This window comes from Embiotoca jacksoni, unplaced genomic scaffold (assembly GCF_022577435.1).
Source record: "Embiotoca jacksoni isolate LCO1_2020_lvr unplaced genomic scaffold, fEmbJac1.0.p SCAF_84, whole genome shotgun sequence".
In the NCBI taxonomy this organism is placed as follows: Eukaryota; Metazoa; Chordata; class Actinopteri; family Embiotocidae; genus Embiotoca; species Embiotoca jacksoni.
The window spans coordinates 89,756-110,807 of record NW_027185441.1 but is presented as its reverse complement, the minus strand read 5'-3'; the positions used below and the strand labels follow the sequence as shown (position 1 = coordinate 110,807).

Sequence of the window (21,052 nt, the reverse complement as noted above, 5' to 3'; positions counted from 1 at the left end):
TCATTAGTAATGTTGTACAGTGTTCATTAGTAATGTTGTACAGTGTTCATTGGTAATGTTGTACGGTGTTCATTAGTAATGTTGTACAGTGTTCATTAGTAATGTTGTACAGTGTTCATTAGTAATGTTGTACAGTGTTCATTGGTAATGTTGTACAGTGTTCATTGGTAATGTTGTACAGTGTTCATTAGTAATGTTGTACAGTGTTCATTGGTAATGTTGTACAGTGTTCATTAGTAATGTTGTACAGTGTTCATTAGTAATGTTGTACAGTGTTCATTGGTAATGTTGTACAGTGTTCATTAGTAATGTTGTACAGTGTTCATTAGTAATGTTGTACAGTGTTCATTGGTAATGTTGTACAGTGTTCATTGGTAATGTTGTACAGTGTTCATTAGTAATGTTGTACAGTGTTCATTGGTAATGTTGTACAGTGTTCATTAGTAATGTTGTACGGTGTTCATTAGTAATGTTGTACAGTGTTCATTAGTAATGTTGTACAGTGTTCATTGGTAATGTTGTACGGTGTTCATTAGTAATGTTGTACAGTGTTCATTAGTAATGTTGTACAGTGTTCATTGGTAATGTTGTACAGTGTTCATTGGTAATGTTGTACAGTGTTCATTGGTAATGTTGTACGGTGTTCATTGCAGGTTTTATGAAGAAGATGAGGTCACCTTGGACGGTTCGTCCCGCATCGCTGCCAATCGGCCTTTCTGAGGGCGCCTCAGGACCAGAGCGCTGCCATAATGGTCCGAGTTATTGTCCATCATGGAGGACGCAGACACCGGATACCTGAAATCTGGAGTACTGCCCAGCTGGGACCGCCTGGAAAACCCAAACTCACCAGTCAGGAAAGTTAAAGAGATGTTAGAAGATTAAAACTCTGAACGCAGCCAGATAACAGCTCACCCATGAAGTAAGGAGTTGCTCCTGCTGCGACCCTGTTCGCTCTCGGCCCTCATCGTCTCTATCTGGATCAGGAGCTGCTCCTGGAGGAGAGGACGGGTACACATTATAGTACTGACACTAATACTCCTCATCTGGATCAGGAGCTGCTCCTGGAGGAGAGGACGGGTACACATTATAGTACTGACACTAATACTCCTGGTTACCTTCTCGTGGTGAGACTCCTCTATGAGCTTCTTGGTGTGATCCAGTTCTCTAATCAGGGCGTTCTGAAGAAGAACAGGAAGAATGATCACAGAGAGAATAAACACCAACAATAAATACTTCTCGAGCTTTAATACTGTGGTGTGTTCACCACCTGACTTTAAGCTGCGGCCTTCCCGACCTTAAACTGCGGCCTTCCCGACCTTAAGCTGCGGCCTTCCCGACTTTAAGCTGCGGCCTTCCCGACCTTAAGCTGCGGCCTTCCTGACTTTAAACTGCGGCCTTCCTGACTTTAAACTGCGGCCTTCCCGACCTTAAACTGCGGCCTTCCCGACCTTAAACTGCAGCCTTCCCGACCTTAATCCGGCCTTCCTGACCTTAAACTACGGACTTCCTGACCTTAAACTACGGCCTTCCTGACTTTAAACTGCGGCCTTCCCGACCTTAAACTGCGGCCTTCCCGACCTTAATCCGGCCTTCCCGACCTTAAACTACGGCCTTTCTGACCTTAAACTGCGGCCTTCCTGACTTTAAACTGCGGCCTTCCTGACTTTAAACTCCGGCCTTCCCGACCTTAAACTCCGGCCCTCCCAACCTTAAACTCCGGCCCTCCCGACCTTAAACTACAGCCTTCCCGACCTTAAACTCCGGCCCTCCCGACCTTAAACTCCGGCCCTCCCGACCTTAAACTCCAGCCCTCACCTTGTCCTCCAGAGCAGACATCCTCTCCTTCAGGTGCAGCTGCAGCCTCTCGTTGGACTCAGACAGCAGCTTGTCCACCGTCTCTGACAGACGCTTGTTGTGTTCTTCATTCATCTTCTCTCTCTGTCGGGCCTGTAAAAACACACGAGCAGCATTTTAACACAACCAACATGTTTGAGCTCCTCCTCCTCCTCCTCCTCCTCCTCCTCCTCCTCACCCTGAGTAGCTCCTGGTTCTTCTCCTCCAGCTGGGCCTCCAGCTGCCTCAGTCTCTCCTCCACATTACCGTGACGCTCCTCTGCCTGAAAGTAGAGGACAGTGATTGGAAACCTTCATCCTGTAGAATATATTCCTGTAGTTTGATCTATTGAATAATAATAATAATAATAATAATAATAATAATAATAATAATAATAATAATGATTATTATTAGAATTATTGAACCCTCTAAGGGCTGAGTGTGTCTTAAACCAGACCTATTCCACGAACCACCACCTTAACGTGGTGGAGGTGTTTGAGTGGCTCAGTGATCTGGGAGCTGTGATGTCGGGTCATCAGCTCCTGGTCGGGTCTCTGAAGGTGAACTGGTCTCAGGGGAGAGTCCAGACTAAGAGCGGTTCTAAAGACCCTGATGAACAGCAGCCGGTCTGAGGTCACCTCGGCCGGATCAGGGAAACCGGGGCATCCTCCCGGAGCCAGACCTGGGAGGGGAGCTCGCTGGGGAGCGTCTGGTGGCCGGGACTTCAGCCATGAGGCCCGGACGGGCTCAGCCCGGAGAAACAACATGGAGCAGCCATGTTGTGCCGGACCCGTTGCAACGGGTCATCCAGTCCCTGTACAACTGCAGTTGTGCAGGACTGACAGTTTGAGGTTAAGGATGAAGCTGGAGTCCTTCAGGATGGACTCACTCACACACACACACACACACACACACACACACACACACACACACACACACACACACACAGAGGGAACTTACAGATAGACGATACAACAACATGCAGTGAAGCAGACAGACACACAAACACTTCACCAGATCTACCAGAGACTTCATCCATCATATACAAATAGGTTTTATAATGGAGCATCAGATCATTAAACAATACTTCATCTGCAGTGAGACAAAATAAAAAATATAACCAGTGTATTGGTTGTTATTTATGTCACAGCCAGCAGGCTGATTATTGGAGCAGCTCTGATGGGCGGGGCCTCCAGCAGTCTGACTAAATCACTTGGCACTTCCTGTTTATGTTAGACACCAAAATTTAGTTTTTTCTGTATTTGAGGAAAGAGGAGGGGAACCAGCATGAAGGTCAGCACAGCTCAGCAGCACATGAAGCACAGACACGCAGACAGAACCGGCTCAGGGCTCAGGGGTCAGGGGTCAGGGGTCGGGGTCAGGTCCAACAGGGTACCACAGTATTTTAATAAGAAGTCTGACACTGCACTCAACCAGGAAGCTGTTTCTCTTTTTTTGACTTTTTGACTTCTGCATATATAATAAACCCAGCTGGTATTGGTTAATGTCCAGTATCTAGGGGTTACAGGTTAATGTCCAGGATCTAGGGGTCACAGGTTAATGTCCAGGATCTAGGGGTCACAGGTTAATGTCCAGTATCTAGGGGTTACAGGTTAATGTCCAGTATCTAGGGGTTACAGGTTAATGTCCAGGATCTAGGGGTCACAGGTTAATGTCCAGTATCTAGGGGTTACAGGTTAATGTCCAGTATCTAGGGGTTACAGGTTAATGTCCAGGATCTAGGGGTTACAGGTTAATGTCCAGTATCTAGGGGTTACAGGTTAATGTCCAGGATCTAGGGGTCATAGGTTAATGTCCAGTATCTAGGGGTCATAGGTTAATGTCCAGGATCTAGGGGTTACAGGTTAATGTCCAGTATCTGGGGGTCACAGGTTAATGTCCAGTATCTAGGGGTTACAGGTTAATGTCCAGGATCTAGGGGTTACAGGTTAATGTCCAGTATCTGGGGGTCACAGGTTAATGTCCAGTATCTGGGGGTCACAGGTTAATGTCCAGGATCTGGGGGTCATAGGTTAATGTCCAGTATCTAGGGGTTACAGGTTAATGTCCAGGATCTAGGGGTTACAGGTTAATGTCCAGTATCTAGGGGTTACAGGTTAATGTCCAGTATCTAGGGGTTACAGGTTAATGTCCAGGATCTAGGGGTCATAGGTTAATGTCCAGTATCTAGGGGTCATAGGTTAATGTCCAGGATCTAGGGGTCACAGGTTAATGTCCAGTATCTGGGGGTCACAGGTTAATGTCCAGTATCTAGGGGTTACAGGTTAATGTCCAGGATCTAGGGGTCACAGGTTAATGTCCAGTATCTAGGGGTTACAGGTTAATGTCCAGGATCTAGGGGTTACAGGTTAATGTCCAGTATCTAGGGGTTACAGGTTAATGTCCAGGATCTAGGGGTTACAGGTTAATGTCCAGTATCTAGGGGTTACAGGTTAATGTCCAGGATCTAGGGGTCACAGGTTAATGTCCAGTATCTAGGGGTTACAGGTTAATGTCCAGTATCTAGGGGTCACAGGTTAATGTCCAGTATCTAGGGGTTACAGGTTAATGTCCAGGATCTAGGGGTTACAGGTTAATGTCCAGTATCTGGGGGTCACAGGTTAATGTCCAGTATCTGGGGGTCACAGGTTAATGTCCAGGATCTGGGGGTCATAGGTTAATGTCCAGGATCTGGGGGTCATAGGTTAATGTCCAGGATCTAGGGGTTACAGGTTAATGTCCAGTATCTAGGGGTCACAGGTTAATGTCCAGTATCTAGGGGTCACAGGTTAATGTCCAGTATCTAGGGGTCACAGGTTAATGTCCAGGATCTAGGGGTTACAGGTTAATGTCCAGGATCTAGGGGTTACAGGTTAATGTCCAGGATCTAGGGGTTACAGGTTAATGTCCAGGATCTAGGGGTCATAGGTTAATGTCCAGTATCTAGGGGTTACAGGTTAATGTCCAGTATCTAGGGGTTACAGGTTAATGTCCAGGATCTAGGGGTTACAGGTTAATGTCCAGTATCTAGGGGTTACAGGTTAATGTCCAGGATCTAGGGGTCACAGGTTAATGTCCAGTATCTAGGGGTTACAGGTTAATGTCCAGTATCTAGGGGTCACAGGTTAATGTCCAGTATCTAGGGGTTACAGGTTAATGTCCAGGATCTAGGGGTTACAGGTTAATGTCCAGTATCTGGGGGTCACAGGTTAATGTCCAGTATCTGGGGGTCACAGGTTAATGTCCAGGATCTGGGGGTCATAGGTTAATGTCCAGGATCTGGGGGTCATAGGTTAATGTCCAGGATCTAGGGGTTACAGGTTAATGTCCAGTATCTAGGGGTCACAGGTTAATGTCCAGTATCTAGGGGTCACAGGTTAATGTCCAGTATCTAGGGGTCACAGGTTAATGTCCAGGATCTAGGGGTTACAGGTTAATGTCCAGGATCTAGGGGTTACAGGTTAATGTCCAGGATCTAGGGGTTACAGGTTAATGTCCAGGATCTAGGGGTCATAGGTTAATGTCCAGTATCTAGGGGTTACAGGTTAATGTCCAGGATCTAGGGGTTACAGGTTAATGTCCAGTATCTAGGGGTTACAGGTTAATGTCCAGGATCTAGGGGTTACAGGTTAATGTCCAGTATCTAGGGGTTACAGGTTAATGTCCAGTATCTAGGGGTTACAGGTTAATGTCCAGGATCTAGGGGTTACAGGTTAATGTCCAGGATCTAGGGGTTACAGGTTAATGTCCAGGATCTAGGGGTTACAGGTTAATGTCCAGTATCTAGGGGTCACAGGTTAATGTCCAGTATCTAGGGGTTACAGGTTAATGTCCAGGATCTAGGGGTTACAGGTTAATGTCCAGGATCTAGGGGTTACAGGTTAATGTCCAGGATCTAGGGGTCACAGGTTGAACTCTGTGTATGAAGCTGGTCTACCTTCTTCAGAGTCTTAGAGCCTTTGGAGCCACACAGAACACACTATGAGGTTTGACATAGAGGTGGAGGGAGCAGCGTGAAGACTGAACAAAGACAGCATGATGGAGAGAAATGAGAAGACATCCATTTAAACAGAGCTGAGCAGAGTTAAAGGAGGTAGAAGACAGACAATAGATCAAATAATGAGGAGGACTTTAAAGAGACAGAGGACAGAGACCATCTGAAGACGTGATGAGGAGCAACTTGGAAAACACAGACTGATGATGGACAAACTGTGCTATAGGTGAATCATGTATGATTCATGTCCCAGAGCTGGATGGAGGAGATAAAACATACCAAGGTCTGAGCATGTCTGTCTGCTGTGATGTGACAACTACATTATTTAAACTGCAGTACACAGGAAATGATCAGAGTCATTAAATATTCATGGAGGAAACAGCTTCAGGTGGACATGATACTGAAGACTTAAAGGGTGGAGAGGTTTGTCAAAACATGGTGGACAACAGGTGAAACAATACATGTAAAGTATTACTCACACTTTGTGTAATCAACTCTAAAGCAGGAGGTTCAGATGAGAATAAGAATGAAGCTGAGCCAGATGTGATACTAATAAGGAGCTGAGTGTCAGAGAGTCGAGCAGCAGGAAGTGTTGTCCAAGACAAAGACTCCAACTATAAATGGGTAAAAACACAATCTAATGTCTAAAAATAGGTGGAGCAACGTAAACAATGTCTTCCTCAGCAGCGTCTGCAGGGCCGTGCTGATTGTTGAGGTCTAAAGGAACAGATCTATTAATGCTGATTGTTGAGGTCTAAAGGAACAGATCTATTAATGCTGATTGTTGAGGTCTAAAGGAACAGATCTATTAATGCTGATTGTTGAGGTCTAAAGGAACAGATCTATTAATGCTGGTTTCATTATGTGTGTTAGAGGTGTTTATGTTTTATGTTTGCCACCATTTAAAAAGAAGGTGTTAAAAAGCTGCACTGAGACGTGCACAATGCAGAGCAAAGGTGCAGGTACCTTTGTGAGGGCAGCCACCCGCTGGGCGAGCTCCGCCTCCACCTCAGGCAGCGTCTCCGCCTTGCGGATGGTCTGCTGTAGCTTCTGTTCAGCCAGTTCCAGCTTCTCCTGGAGCTGCCGGTTCCTGTCCTCCGTCTACCACAAACAACGTACAGTCAACACCTCAAACACTGCTGTCTTACTGCCGGGTTAGTTAGATCAGCAGGGCACAGACAGGACACGCAGAGGAGACGCAGAGGAGACGCAGAGGAGACAGAGAGGACACGCAGAGGAGACGGAGAGGAGACGGAGAGGAGACAAAGAGGAGACACAGAGGAGACAGAGAGGAGACAGAGAGGAGACGCAGAGGAGACAGAGAGGAGACAAAGAGGAGACGCAGAGGAGACAAAGAGGAGACAGAGAGGACACACAGAGGAGACGCGGAGGAGACGCAGAGGAGACAGAGAGGACACGCAGAGGAGACGGAGAGGAGACGGAGAGGAGACAAAGAGGAGACGCAGAGGAGACAGAGAGGAGACAGAGAGGAGACGCAGAGGAGACAGAGAGGACACGCAGAGGAGACGCGGAGGAGACGCAGAGGAGACGCAGAGGAGATGCGGAGGAGACGCGGAGGAGACGCAGAGGAGACAGAGAGGAGACGCAGAGGAGACGCAGAGGAGACGCAGAGGAGACGGAGAGGAGACAGAGAGGAGACGCGGAGGAGACAGAGAGGACACACAGAGGAGACGCGGAGGAGACGCAGAGGAGACAGAGAGGACACGCAGATGAGACGCAGAGGAGACAAAGAGGAGACGCAGAGGAGACGCAGAGGAGACAGAGAGGAGACGCGGAGGAGACGCAGAGGAGACAGAGAGGAGACGCGGAGGAGACGCAGAGGAGACAGAGAGGACACGCGGAGGAGACGCAGAGGAGACAGAGAGGACACGCAGAGGAGACGCGGAGGAGACGCGGAGGAGACGCAGAGGAGACAAAGAGGAGACGCAGAGGAGACAAAGAGGAGACGCAGAGGAGACAGAGAGGACACACAGAGGAGACGCGGAGGAGACGGAGAGGAGACGCGGAGGAGACAGAGAGGAGACACAGAGGAGACAGAGAGGAGACACAGAGGACACGCAGAGGAGACAGAGAGGAGACAGAGGAGACAGAGAGGACACGCAGAGGACACACAGAGGACACGCAGAGGAGACGCGGAGGACACGCAGAGGACACACAGAGGACACGCAGAGGAGACGCGGAGGACACGCAGAGGAGATGCAGAGGAGACAGAGAGGAGAGACAGAGAAGAGAGACAGAGAGGAGACGTGGAGGAGACGCGGAGGAGACAGGGAGGAGACTGGGTGGACGGATGGCACAGGGGGAGGTGGGGGGCAGGAAGTGAAGAGTGCATTCAAAGTGACACAAAGACAAGACAAAAGCCAGAAGAAGAAGGAGGAGACAGACGTGTCCATCTCCAGTGAGGACGCGTAAGGAAACAGTCTTCCTGTTCAGAGAGTGAATGTAGAAAGAATTCATTATCAGGAGCCGGAAAACTGTGAAAGAGAACTGCAGGAGGTTCCTGATAGACGACAACGCTCACACTGAAACACCAACATCACATGTTGGACTGTAGTGGTGGATGGTTACAGACATCAGGAGTAAAAGTACAGACAGCAGGACACCTACCTGTCTGAACAGAGAGTCCTTGTTGGCCACTTCGTTCTCCAACTTGTCGTTGAGATCGTGGACGGAGGTGGCCTCCCGCTGAGCTGCCAGGTAGCGTTTCTCCAGGGTGGTGATCCTCTCCTCCATGTCCTCCTTCTGAGCCATCGACTAAACACACACATCCCTGACTATTATCTACCGTCGTCTGTCTGAGCATCTTCAGAGGAGCAGGAGACGACGTATGAACCTCCCTCACATTGTTCTTCATACTCTTTATATTCTACACAACATTTAATGGATGTGATCTCTGTGACGATGTCAGTGAGAATTCACCACCTAAAGAACCGTTAACCGTATTATGTTTAGATGTAAAAGTTGGATTTAAAGAGTGGAAACTGGCTCCCACTTGATGCCAGGTTGAGGTTAGACACAGGCCCCGCCCCCCTCTACCTCTCTCAGGTCTCTCTGTAGTCGTGTGTTCATATCCTCAGACTTGATGAGGTCCTTCCTGGCCGTGTCCAGGTCCTCCTCCAGCTCGTTGATGCGTGACACCATGGCGGCCATGCGCTCCTTCATCTGGCCCAGATCGGCCGTCTGACGCTCCACCACCTCTTGGAGCTCGCCCGCCTTCCCGAAGCCAGACTCCTCCTCCTGGCTGAGGGAGCCGTCTGACGACCGCTGTGGGAGCATCAAGGTACATTCAGATGGTTACACAGACCCCATGCAGGACTCAGGGAACCTTCATGAAGAACAAATGTGCTACAGAACAACCTTCTTATGAACACAAAGATATGCAGCACCTGCTGCACCTGCTGCACTGATTATCTGATGTCACAGCTCATCGTCTGAAGGCTTGCTGCAGAACGAGGTGTCAGCAGTCAGCTGGACTGTTTCTATTAGTTCTATTTCCTCTGTGCTTGTATGAAGATGATGCAGTGTTACACATTTAATCTTCTGGTAACGCAACAGAAATGTTCAATTCTGTGAATCAGTGGAAGAATTTAAAGAAAACACAAAGATCAATGATGCAGTCATACATTATGAACCTTCTAGTTGTGTTTTTAACAGACTTAAGTCCTAAAAGTATTTGCTGTGAATGTTTGTGACAAAACATACTAAGAGAAGAATTTCATGTCACTTCTGCACCTCCAGAAAGTTCACAATCTTTAACAAATGAACAATAATTACACGGTATGTAACCAGGATTAATTTAATCAGTTACAATTTAATTTCCTTTGCTGATCAGATGCTCATCATCTATCACGTCAGCAGCTGTCGCCCAGTTGGAGTGATCTCACCTTGAGGTGGTACTCGGTGTTCAGAGGTGTGTTGATCTGAGTGATCTCACCTTGCCGTTGGTACTCGGTGTGTTCTCAGAGGTGTGGTTGACCTCGCTGGTTCCGTCTGCCAGGCCTCTCTTCTGGCTGCTCTGCTCCCTGAGGTAACCCAGCTGGAGAACACAGAGGACGGTTAGCAGCTGGTTGAAGAGCACCTGAACCTCCATCAGGTAAACCTCCATCAGGTGAACCTCCCTCAGGTGAACCTCCATCAGGTGAACCTCCCTCAGGTGAACCTCCATCAGGTGAACCTCCCTCAGGTGAACCTCCCTCAGGTGAACCTCCCTCAGGTGAACCTCCCTCAGGTGAACCTCCCTCCATGAAGATGCATTGTGAACAGCTGGAGGGGGATTATCAGACTTCTCTCTGAACGTGTTGGGTTGTCTTACTTCTTTGTGTGACATGGTGAGCTGCTCCTCCAAAGCGCTGCATCGCTCCAAGGCAACACGAAGTCGCTCCCTCACCTTCAAAATATAAACAAACGGAGTCAAATCTTCCTCTTTGTCTTTCAGTATGAAACGTGTGAACGATCACTCAGACAAACAGCTGTACCTTCTCATCGAGGGCTTTGTGGTGTTCAAACAGGGACTTCAGGGCTTTCAGGACCTCCACCTCACTGGAGACACCTGCAGGAGACTGAGCCTGTCTCTTCACCACCGTCATCCTCAGGCTGCGCTCGTGGCGAGACACCAGGCACTCCAGATGTTCTAGAAGCAGCTGGAAGCACAAATACAGTCAGAGACTTCAACAACTCACAACCGTTTCTACACCGAGAACACAAAGCAGAGCAGGCAGCAACATAACTGTCAGATAGAAAACAGCAGAAGGAGATTGCTCATCTGTGGTTGAAATATTCTGATGATTCAGCAGCTTGACGTGTCCACACGTTGTGACAATAGTATGGATTATAAACTAGAAACTGATCAGACAACCATACAGACACAGAAATCTGACAGGTAGGAGAACACAGGCCAACCAAACCTCCGTCAACACTGGGGGTGTGTGTGTGTGTGTGTGTGTGTGTGTGTGTGTGTGTGTGTGTGTGTGTGTGTGTTTACCAACCCGTGTGTTGTTCCTCTCAGCCTTCAGCTCTGAGATCTCCTCTTCTTTCTCCAGCAGCTGCTCCCGACACACGTTCACCTCTTTAGTGAGAGCAGCAAACTCCTGGAACACAAACAGACAGACACACAATCATGTGACACTTAGTCAGCCGATTTTAGAGCTTTACATAAAAACACGGTCGTGATGACAAGGATAAGATCAACACTTTAAAATCAACCACAAACTAAATTATAAATCCACAGCAGAAATCTCATGTATGTTCCTGGAGTTACATCCAAGTACTTCAAACCCTCTCAGGTCATGACATCATCTTTAGTATCAGTGTCAGACAGGAAGTAGTTACTGCTGTCTACTGGTGGGACACAGTTGAACTCCACCAGTTTACTGTTTATTGATCCAGGTGGATCATTAGACTTTGACGTTGCTCATCATCAACATGTTTGTTCACTGCTGGTGTAAAGATATATCGGTATAATCAGCTGCAGCATCACTGCCCTCTGTGTGGTTCCTGTGAAGGTAAATAGACGTTCCTGTCTCTCTTTGAAGCTGCCAACAAGGTTACAGTCATATTTGAATCTAAAACAACGGAGCTGGAGACGACTGTCCACAAGTTACCACAACTCTGTTTGAGCTGTTTGTTTTTATTAGATCAGCACTGATATTTGATCAGATTCTCTCTGACTTAGTTAAATTAATCTGCAATAGTTAAATACAGACTTGAGGACAGCAACTTTAAAACATTGTAGAGTAGAAACATACAGCAACGAGGTTTGATGTTCAAGTGGAAGAAAAGAAACACCATTTCACACACACACACACACACACACACACACACACACTGCTCTTAAGAGTTACATGCATGGTTGAAGCCCTAAAGAATGTGCCATCCTGATGTTTTGCCCTGCAGCACGCTGAGTGCTGAGGCTGAAGGGAGGGGGTGGGGGGGTTTGATCGTTCCTTTCAGTCATCACCACAAATATCCTCCATTCCCTCCACTGCAGCCTCTCAGCTCTTACAGCTCTTGGCACAGATTCTGCTCCACTAAAGAAGTGAGAGGGAGTTCCCTATTGGCTCCAGCTGAGGTTTCCGCTCCCCACCAGCCAATCAGAGGCCATCGGAGACCATCGGAGGTGGGCCCAGGGGTAATTACAGAGTGGCTTACTTCCTACATTCCAGAGCAGATGCTGAGCTTCACTCATAGAGCAACCTTTAGATTTCTGCTCCATTTATGACTCTCTTCTGTTCCTGGATGTTCTTTAATTAATCATCTACACTAAAAGTCATGGAGAGGAGAAACAGGAGTTAGAATTCAGTGGAAGTGGAGTTCATAGTTTCAGTGTGAAGACACAGAGAAGCAACTTTAGGAGGTGATCAAACCAAAAATAAATCCAAAACCTAACCCAGTGTGATCACAGATAATAACACTCTCCACCTGATATTTATGTGTCCCCCCATCTTCACAGGCTGGGCACATGCAAAGCGAGATATTTTAATATTACATGCAAAGTCTTCTTTAAAGAAACCACAATCTGAAGCTGGCTCTTCTCTAAACAGGTTAATAGATTATACTGTGTCAGTATGATACATAAAAAGGTTGTAAATGAATATAAACCTACTAAAAACAGCCCAGAAATAAACACTACTGTTGGTGTATTATCTTGGAAACTTGTAGCTACAGCAGAGTGGAGACATCCCGCTTAAATATGACTGTTATTTTTGTCCCCAATGTATTTAAGATGAAAATGTAATCCCCAAATACACAGTGTACATCAAATTTAAATATGCAGATTGAATATGTGAACTATAAACTTGAACACATGCAGCCGTGGGCCTCGGGCCTGATCCATCTGCCTGCAGGGCGAACTGGTGCAGCTCAGAGAGATGAGTGACATGCTGGTTAGAAGTGGAAGTTATTTTGCAGAACTGATTGTTGCTGAGTTTTGTATCTCCTGATATTTCAGCTGAGGTCATTATGAAATGTATGTCAACACTAAGCAGTCCAATGTATGTGCTGATAAAACCATTTGTTGCATAGATCTCCAGAAGTTAGAATAGATGCATTATTCAGCAGAGGTCTATCTCACGAGGTGCATGCAATGCTCAGCGGGCGGGCAGAACTCAGCATGACACCGACATCCGCCAGTCAAACACCCTGATTCCCAACCAGCTCGCTCTCTTTCTGTGTGAACTTAAGTGTGATTTCAGACAGACATGTGTCATTCTGAACTGTGGTGGTGATTCTCTTCAGTGAAATTATGCTTCTGGAGGTCAGAAAACATGTTCAAATATTAGTTTAAAGGGAAATGTCTGCAGCAGACCTGCTACGTTCGCACTTGGCAGATTTTTCTATCGCCGCAAGGCAATTGATGAAAAGGCTTGAGAATAAGCTCTTTTTCAATGCACCACAACACCATGGACAGACTGCTGCATTTGGATGGGAGACTGGAACCATTAGGCCTACCTGCCACATAATGACTTCAGCCGCTCTTAACAGCTTACAGCGTGTGCTGAAATCTGACACTGTGCAGAGGGCATCTGTTCTCCTGCAGGACGACTCCGTCAAAAACTAATTAGATGCCACAATGGCTCTTATTGAGAGCTGCTTAGCTTGCTGCCCAAATGAAAGCAGACAGAAGAGCTCAATCTCAAGGAGCTGAGCGAAGGATCATTTTCACCACCACAGTTCTGATTTTAAGAGAGAAGATCATAACTGAACTCAAAGATTCTTGTCATTGTGGAGCTGTTTCATAAAATGGAACAAAGGTCTGTTTTCCAGGAAATACTTTTTTCAGTTGCAGTTGGGCAGACATGGAAGTTCTGATCAATACCAACGTCCTTCTAACGCTTTTACCTTTAAAACTGTGAACATCTGAAGTTTCACCTGATCCACAACTTTGTATATCTGTAAGGGGCAGCGTCTCTTAATTCCTATTCAGCGTAACAAAAAGAAACCAAACCCATGATCTGGTAATTCTCTGAGACCTTTTCACTATCTCCAACATGATGACGGAAGATGGAGGTATAGAATTGTGACTGCTAACTGCTAACCCCTCAGAGTCCTAAAGCAGCTCTACAAACACATGTCATCATCTTCCAGCTCCTTTTACACATGTAGCTGATGCCTATTTTCCAAGGTAAAACTTTGCAGAAGCGCTTCCTGCAGTTTGGACAACCATCATGAGACATGCGTGACAGGTGTGGACACCAGGTGCTGTAGTGGGTCCAGGTCCAGCTTTTAGAAATGAGTGAGCAAAATCAAAATGCACTTCTTAAAAAAATGGTTATTAACACCTACTTTATTTGTGTTGTTTGGCATGTTGCAGCCATGAAATTCGAATATTTCAATAAATCCTATAAACAGGAGTAATTGCAAAATAACGTGATTTAAGAGACAAGTAAAAGTCTTTGAGTAGTTTTAGATCACAAACAAGTTCTGTCTTTTACATTATGAATCCTCCAGTTCAGATTCTGTCCGTCACCATCTTGATAGTTCGGAGCAGTTTGGAGCAGGAAGTGACCATATTTGGACGAGCTGGGGGAGGAGCCAGCGGTGGATCGGACCGATCTGATTGGAAACCTGACGATACTACGTCCCGCCCACCGATAGCTGTAACCTGACTGCACCGCAGGCCTGTCAATCAAACAGACACGCCCCCCCAAAAACAGGTCTTCTTGAATCTTCTTTTCTAATGAATGAGGGATTATTTTCAGATGGACCTCCAGAAAACTAATAAGAAGGAGTGACTTTAGCTAACAACACCGAGATAACTGATGGACACATTTTATTCACTTTGGATTTGATGAGAGAAGTTGAATGGGAGTCTATGGACTATACCAGTTTGTACAGAGTTGAGGAACAGGATGTTTGGTGAGTCTTGTCTGATATACATGTTGACGGTACAACGTAGTGATCCTTTGGACCAAACTAAACAGAGAAGCACGGCCATCCCTCCCCTCTGCTGTCTGCTTCTTTTTAAGATACTAATTCAGCTCCCATTTGGCAGAAGGCGACACTTGCTCTCCGTCACTTTCATGTCACCGAGTGGAACAAGTCAGCCTCTGTCTCTCTCTGTCTAACCACTGTTCACTCTCAATTCATGCCATTGTGCCGCTGACCAGAATACAGAGTTTGGTCACCGCGGTCAATTGCCTCCTTCAAAATAAGAAGCAGAGTATCAGCGACAACAAACTGCCACGTTAAACCAGGATTTTGTTTTAGATTACATAACAACAGGGCTCAATTTGGACTTTTGACATAAATGTAAATCAATTTTTTTGCCAACCTCGGAATAAAAAAAAATCATAACCCCTAAAACTGAAGGCTCTTTTTCTTCCTCTTTTGTTTCTTGCTGGATGAAATAGTTTATTGTCTTACACAATAGTTAAAACCAGAACACAGGACATTTTCATCTACACAAGAAGGCTCCACTTCCTACTAGGACTTTTATGTTGGTACATGAAAAAGATTTGCAGACAAAGCGCTGAGTGGATCGATCAAATACACAACAAACACAGCATTTTAGTATTTCATAAAGAGATCCTACTGTTTATCTCATTATCTTGGAGATGAAAAATAAAATAAGCGTCATTTTATGACTTTCCTGAGTTTCAAACTTGTGGCCAGAGATCTTTTTAATCAAGTTGTGGGACTCGAGGGTCTTTACGGTTATTCACATCCATTTGATATCCACTTTTGTCAAAATCAACTTCCAGAAAGTACATTTAAACTCCACAAGAACCACAGCTACATGCAGCAGATGCCCATCCATCCAAAACAAACAACTCAAAGCAGGCTGAATGCAACACTACAAATGTTTCAGACTGCAAATGTCAGTAAATAGGACTATTTGGTATTAGAAGGGTTTTCAGCCTACACTGTGCATTGGCCTGTGACTTCAGTGAGTTCATTCCTCCACTGTTGGACCAGAACAGAAAAGAGTCTGACCGAGATGAGCAGCCACCGAGTCCTGAGAGTGATACAGAGGTCAGCTGATCTGTCACTCAAACCAGCCCTCAAGAGTTTCATCCCCTCACTGGTACCCAGAGGAAGAGCCCCCGTGGTTTTTAAAGCAGTGCTGTTAATATTCTTAACATCCAGTAAAATCTCTAACGACGAACCTTATTGAACAGCAGTCTCTAGAACAGGGGTGTCAAACTCATTTTAGTTCAGGGGCCACATACTGCCCACTTTGATCTCAAGTGGGCCAGACCAGTAAAATCATAGCATAATAACGCAGACATAACGACAATATTTCTCTTTGTTTAAATCATTGGTGAAGGTTTTTGTATGATAAACCCTGTTTTAAGGTCTTTCTACAATAAACTAGAAACATAAAGACCAAAAACTCAGACACCAGCCCACTGTTTATCTGCCCCGGCTCTCCTCTGCAGATTCCCTCGCTTTGTGACGCGTTTGACGTCAAACGCGTCACAAAGCGAGCAGCGAGCGCGGCTGCCTCCGGAGCAGACGTAGCATTTACGCTGTTTTTGAAGCAATTACTGGATCGATTAAAAAAAAAATAACAAAACGTTTGTACTCATAAACCTCCATATTCTCATAGAAATGCAATTTATGTCTTTCTGTAATTTTCACACTTAGCAAAGTCATCCGGCGGGTCGAGCTGGACCCCTGGCGGGCCGGATCCGGCCCGCGGGCCGTATGTTTGACACCCCTGCTCTAGAACAATCTTTACTCCTTTGAGAGCTCCACCATCTATAGCGGAGATCATGTTCTCCTGGTTGGAGACCCGGTTCTAGAGCCTGACATCATCAGTTTACAGGGTGTGACCCACAGCAGGCTGCTGGACTGGTGGAAAACATGCAGCGTCACCAACACATCGATCTACAGATCAGGCATTATATCTCCCAATTACCTAAAAGTTACCGAAGTTATCAGTTAAAGAAATGAAATATGAGTCGAGTCATTCTCTCCCATTTAATCTTCTATTTAATTAATAAGTCAGATAAAACAAAACTGCTTATATCATGTATCATCCAAAGGCAGTAGCCCTCATCAGATATAAAACTATAACCCTAAGAACATCAGCATCACTCTGTAGAAAAGTTAACCACATGATAAATAAATCCTGGTTTATCCAGATGAACACATATTTCACTTGCACTAAATCTAACGACATAACTCATAAATGAGGAAGATATCCAGTCCCAACAACTTTATGTTTTGGAACATTTATGAACTTTTTGTTTACTTCGAGAGAGGACAGTGATTGTCTGGTGGGCAGCTCGAATGAACTATCATCAACATGTAACTAACTACTACTAGTTATGTTGTGTAACTACCAGCGGAGCACTTTCTCCAAAAGACTCCTCCAGCTCCGCTGTCACAAGGACAGATACAGGAGATCATTCCTGCCGACCGCAATTAGACTGTACAATAACTCACCTCTGGCAAAATAATACTGTTGACTGTGTTTCTTGGTTGTTTGTATATAATATATATAGATATATACTGTACTGTATAAACTGTATATACTGTGCATTTTATATTTTTACTGCTATTTTACTGCTATTTTATTGCTTTTCTATTGTTCTATTATTATCTTGTTGCTTCTGTATGCTGCTGTAGCGAAAACATTTCCCCTCGGGGATTAATAAAGTAACTACCTAACCTAACCTACCTAACCTTCACTAACACCAACATGTAACTAACTGCTACTAGCTATGTTGTGTAACTACCATCTTCACTAACACCAACATGTAACTAGCTGCTACTAGTTATGTTGTGTAACTACCATGTTCACTAACACCAACATGTAACTAGCTGCTACTAGTTATGTTGTGTAACTACCATGTTCACAGCAGCTGTAGAATACAGCTGGGATTCACTGCCAGCACATCTATTGGAAGCCCTGGCTGACAGGAGCAGAGAAACGGGCTCCACCGGGTCAGAACCTCGGATGGGTCAACAAACTGATTGGAGGCGGAGTCAACGAGCGTCAGAAACACAGAAACTAAAGCAGAAGAAATGTGCAGCGCTGCAGCTGGAAAACACTGCTGACGTGTGAGAAGCTGCTCTGGAATGTTTGTTCATTCCAGTCAGAGGGTTCTCTCACCAGGAGGGAGGCTGCACCTCCTCTCCACCTCTTCAGCCTGGAGACCAACACTGACCCCTCCACCTCCACAGCCTGGAGACCAACACTGACCCCTCCACCACCCCTCCACCTGCCCTCAGCCTGGAGACCAACACTGACCACTGCACCTCGCCTCCACCTGCCCTCCACCTCCTCAGCCTGGAGACCAACACTGACCCCTCCACCTCCTCAGCCTGGAGACCAACACTGACCCCTCCACCTCCTCAGCCTGGAGACCAACACTGACCCCTCCACCACCTGCCCTCAGCCTGGAGACCAACACTGACCACTGCACCTCCCCTCCACCTGCCCTCCACCTCCTCAGCCTGGAGACCAACACTGACCCCTCCACCACCCCTCCACCTCCACAGCCTGGAGACCAACACTGACCACTGCACCTCCCTTCCACCATAGTGGAGAGGAGGTCAATGTCAATGACTTTATGACTAAGCTAGTTTAGAGGATATTTTTTATATAATCAATAAATAAATGGAATTAGCCTCAATGGAAACAGCCACATGGCTACACTATCAACTGTCAAATAAACTCAATGATCAAAAATAAGTTTTAAAATACAGACAAAATAAATTTACCAGTAATTACAGTGAAACAAAAGGGTTATAGATCATGTACGCGCGCACGCACACGTATGAAGCGTGTAGTTTTAGTGTGACAGAATGTTTGATTAATTCGATAAAGACCAACATTAAGAGTAAATGAATACAGAATACTCGCTGAAATACAGACAGTAGATTTCTGGTCATAGATCATCTGTATTACAGGCTTCAAGTCTGAAAACAAACCAGTCACCACTTGGTAAAAGTCTTCAGAGAACTTCTTGTGAATACATTTTTTTTTTTTTTAATGTTCATTAAAAAAAATTCAAAAAATGTGTACACTTTATCCTTCAAAGCTGAAAAGCTGAAGATGTGAATGATTGAGATGGCTCTCTGTCGCCACGGTTACAGAGTTCATATCTCTCCAGATTACAGAAAGCTTAGCAAGGCTCCATACATGACTAGACATAGTATGTAAATGTGATTGAAGTCACCTGCCTCCAGTTAGAAACATGTTTATCTGCCTGTAGGAGAAAGTTCAGTGTTCCTGTTGCACACAAACAGAGCGACACATGATGCCGTGAAGCAGGTGGAGCCTCAACCTTTGTGTTCAATAACATCAATACCAGCTGATGTTTCAGGAGAGGAGAGATCCAATCACAGAGCAGGATGTAATCAGCTGTGTTTTCTAAATGCTGCGGTACTTCCCCGTCTCCATGAGTCTTCTATGATATGCTGAGCTGTGAAGCCTCTCACTGCCCTCCCTGATTTAACTGCAGCATGTTGACTGTACACATGGACGCTGTCCGAGCAGCACTGCAGCTCCACTGATGAGCAGCTCGCTCTTCACTTCTCTTATGCATCATTAAAACCTGGAAACCTGAACCTTTTGTTTTGAATCTAAGACCACGGAGGGCAGAAACACGAGTCATTAATATAACAAAGAGCAAGCAGATGGAGGGAGGAGGTCACCAGCATCCTCCCAGCATGGACCCAGTAGAGAGAGCAGCACCAGCTCAAAGGAATTACTGGAAGGAGCTGATGGATGTTCATGTATCAGAGTAGTGCTGAGGGAACCTTCTACTTATTTTGTATAGAATATACTATATACTATATATATAAAATATATACTGTATAGTATAGTATAATGTTACATTACATGTATTTAAGTTCACTGGATACCGGCCACACTCTGGTACCACCTCCCAGAACCAGACCACACTCTGGTACAACCTCCCAGAACCAGAACCACCTCCCAGAACCAGAACACACTCTGGTACAACCTCCCAGAACTGGTACCACCTCCCAGAACCAGAATCAGACCACACTCTGGTACCACCTCCCAGAACCAGAACCAGAACCACCTCCCAGAACCAGACCACACTCTGGTACAACCTCCCAGAACCAGTACCACCTCCCAGAACCAGAACCAGACCACACTCTGGTACCACCTCCCAGAAACAGAACCAGAAGCAGACTACACTCTGGTACAACCTCCCAGAACCAGAACCAGACCACACTCTGGTACCACCTCCAAGAACCAGAACCAGATCTCTGGAGCCACCGGGCCAGACTCGATCAGATTAACATCTCTAAATAATGACAGCTGTGTTTTATAGGACGGTCCAGTCATCATCATATCATCTGATTTCCCAGCTGGGATTTCTTTCCGTTTTAAGGAGGAAGGTGTCTGTCACTCACCTGAGGTAAAGCAGTGTTGAGCTGTCTCTGCAGCGAGTCCCGTTCATGGCTGACTTCGTGCAGCTTGCCCTGCGTTAAGCCGAGATTCTCCTGAGTCTCTCTCAGCGTCTCCAGAAGACGATCCCTCTCCTCCAGCATGGACACCATCAGAGACTCAAAGTGACCCTCCGAGTCGGACTGCAGCGGGGAGCCGGAGCCCCGACGGCCGCCACCTCCTCCGCCGGGCCCTTCAGCCTCGCTGATGGTGGGCATCACCTCGCACATCATCTACAGACGGGGTTTGGTGAGAGGAGGAGGAGGAGGCAGGAGGCAGGAGGAGACAGTTTGTGAACAGACGGAAGGAGATGAAGGAAACAGTTCAGAGCCATCAGCAAAACTAGGCGGTGGACTGCTAGGTTTCAGTTTTAGGACATCTGATCTCTATTATAACGGATTAAACCCTCTCTTCCACAATGACATTTTCAGGGTCAGTTATTGAAATGTGCTCACATCTATGGATCAATTAACATGTTAGATTTTAAAATTTCCCATAATTTAAAGGCGCCGAGAGCAGCTAAACAAAACTTTATTTGCATCAGCTGTAGTTGAGTGGCAGCATCAAGGTTTCATCATCAAACACCTCCCCTCAAGTTATTCTCAATAAATCAGAAGATGTAAACTAGCAAGGATCTCCGACAGCAAAGATCTCTGGATCCCTGTGAATATGGACGCTGATATGGAGTCATCGTATTTTTAAAAATGTGTTGTCACAATTCATTTTTACTGAAATCTAGTGGATTTTAAGATCTCAGTGTTACTGGAAGTGGAAAATAATTGATGGATCCACCCTGTGATTCAGATTCACTCCAAAATGTAATGGGTTCATCTTTG

General features: G+C 45.9%; 1 protein-coding gene across 7 annotated transcripts in view; it reads right to left on the bottom strand.

Annotated features, from left to right (window-relative positions):
- ppfia1 (PTPRF interacting protein alpha 1) overlaps positions 1-21,052 on the bottom strand; it is a 44,753-nt gene that overhangs the window by 20,419 nt on the left and 3,282 nt on the right. For all 7 annotated transcript variants that reach the window (XM_069139598.1, XM_069139597.1, XM_069139601.1 and 4 more), the window contains exons 2-14: positions 20,183-20,449; positions 10,834-10,935; positions 10,324-10,488; positions 10,161-10,235; positions 9,783-9,884; positions 8,885-9,112; positions 8,456-8,602; positions 6,794-6,928; positions 2,033-2,116; positions 1,816-1,947; positions 1,116-1,178; positions 913-992; positions 678-828 (exon numbers count right to left, since the gene is read on the bottom strand). In XM_069139598.1, the coding sequence (XP_068995699.1) occupies positions 678-828; positions 913-992; positions 1,116-1,178; positions 1,816-1,947; positions 2,033-2,116; positions 6,794-6,928; positions 8,456-8,602; positions 8,885-9,112; positions 9,783-9,884; positions 10,161-10,235; positions 10,324-10,488; positions 10,834-10,935; positions 20,183-20,449 (1,731 nt within the window). The remainder of the gene's footprint in view (positions 1-677; positions 829-912; positions 993-1,115; positions 1,179-1,815; positions 1,948-2,032; positions 2,117-6,793; positions 6,929-8,455; positions 8,603-8,884; positions 9,113-9,782; positions 9,885-10,160; positions 10,236-10,323; positions 10,489-10,833; positions 10,936-20,182; positions 20,450-21,052) is intronic.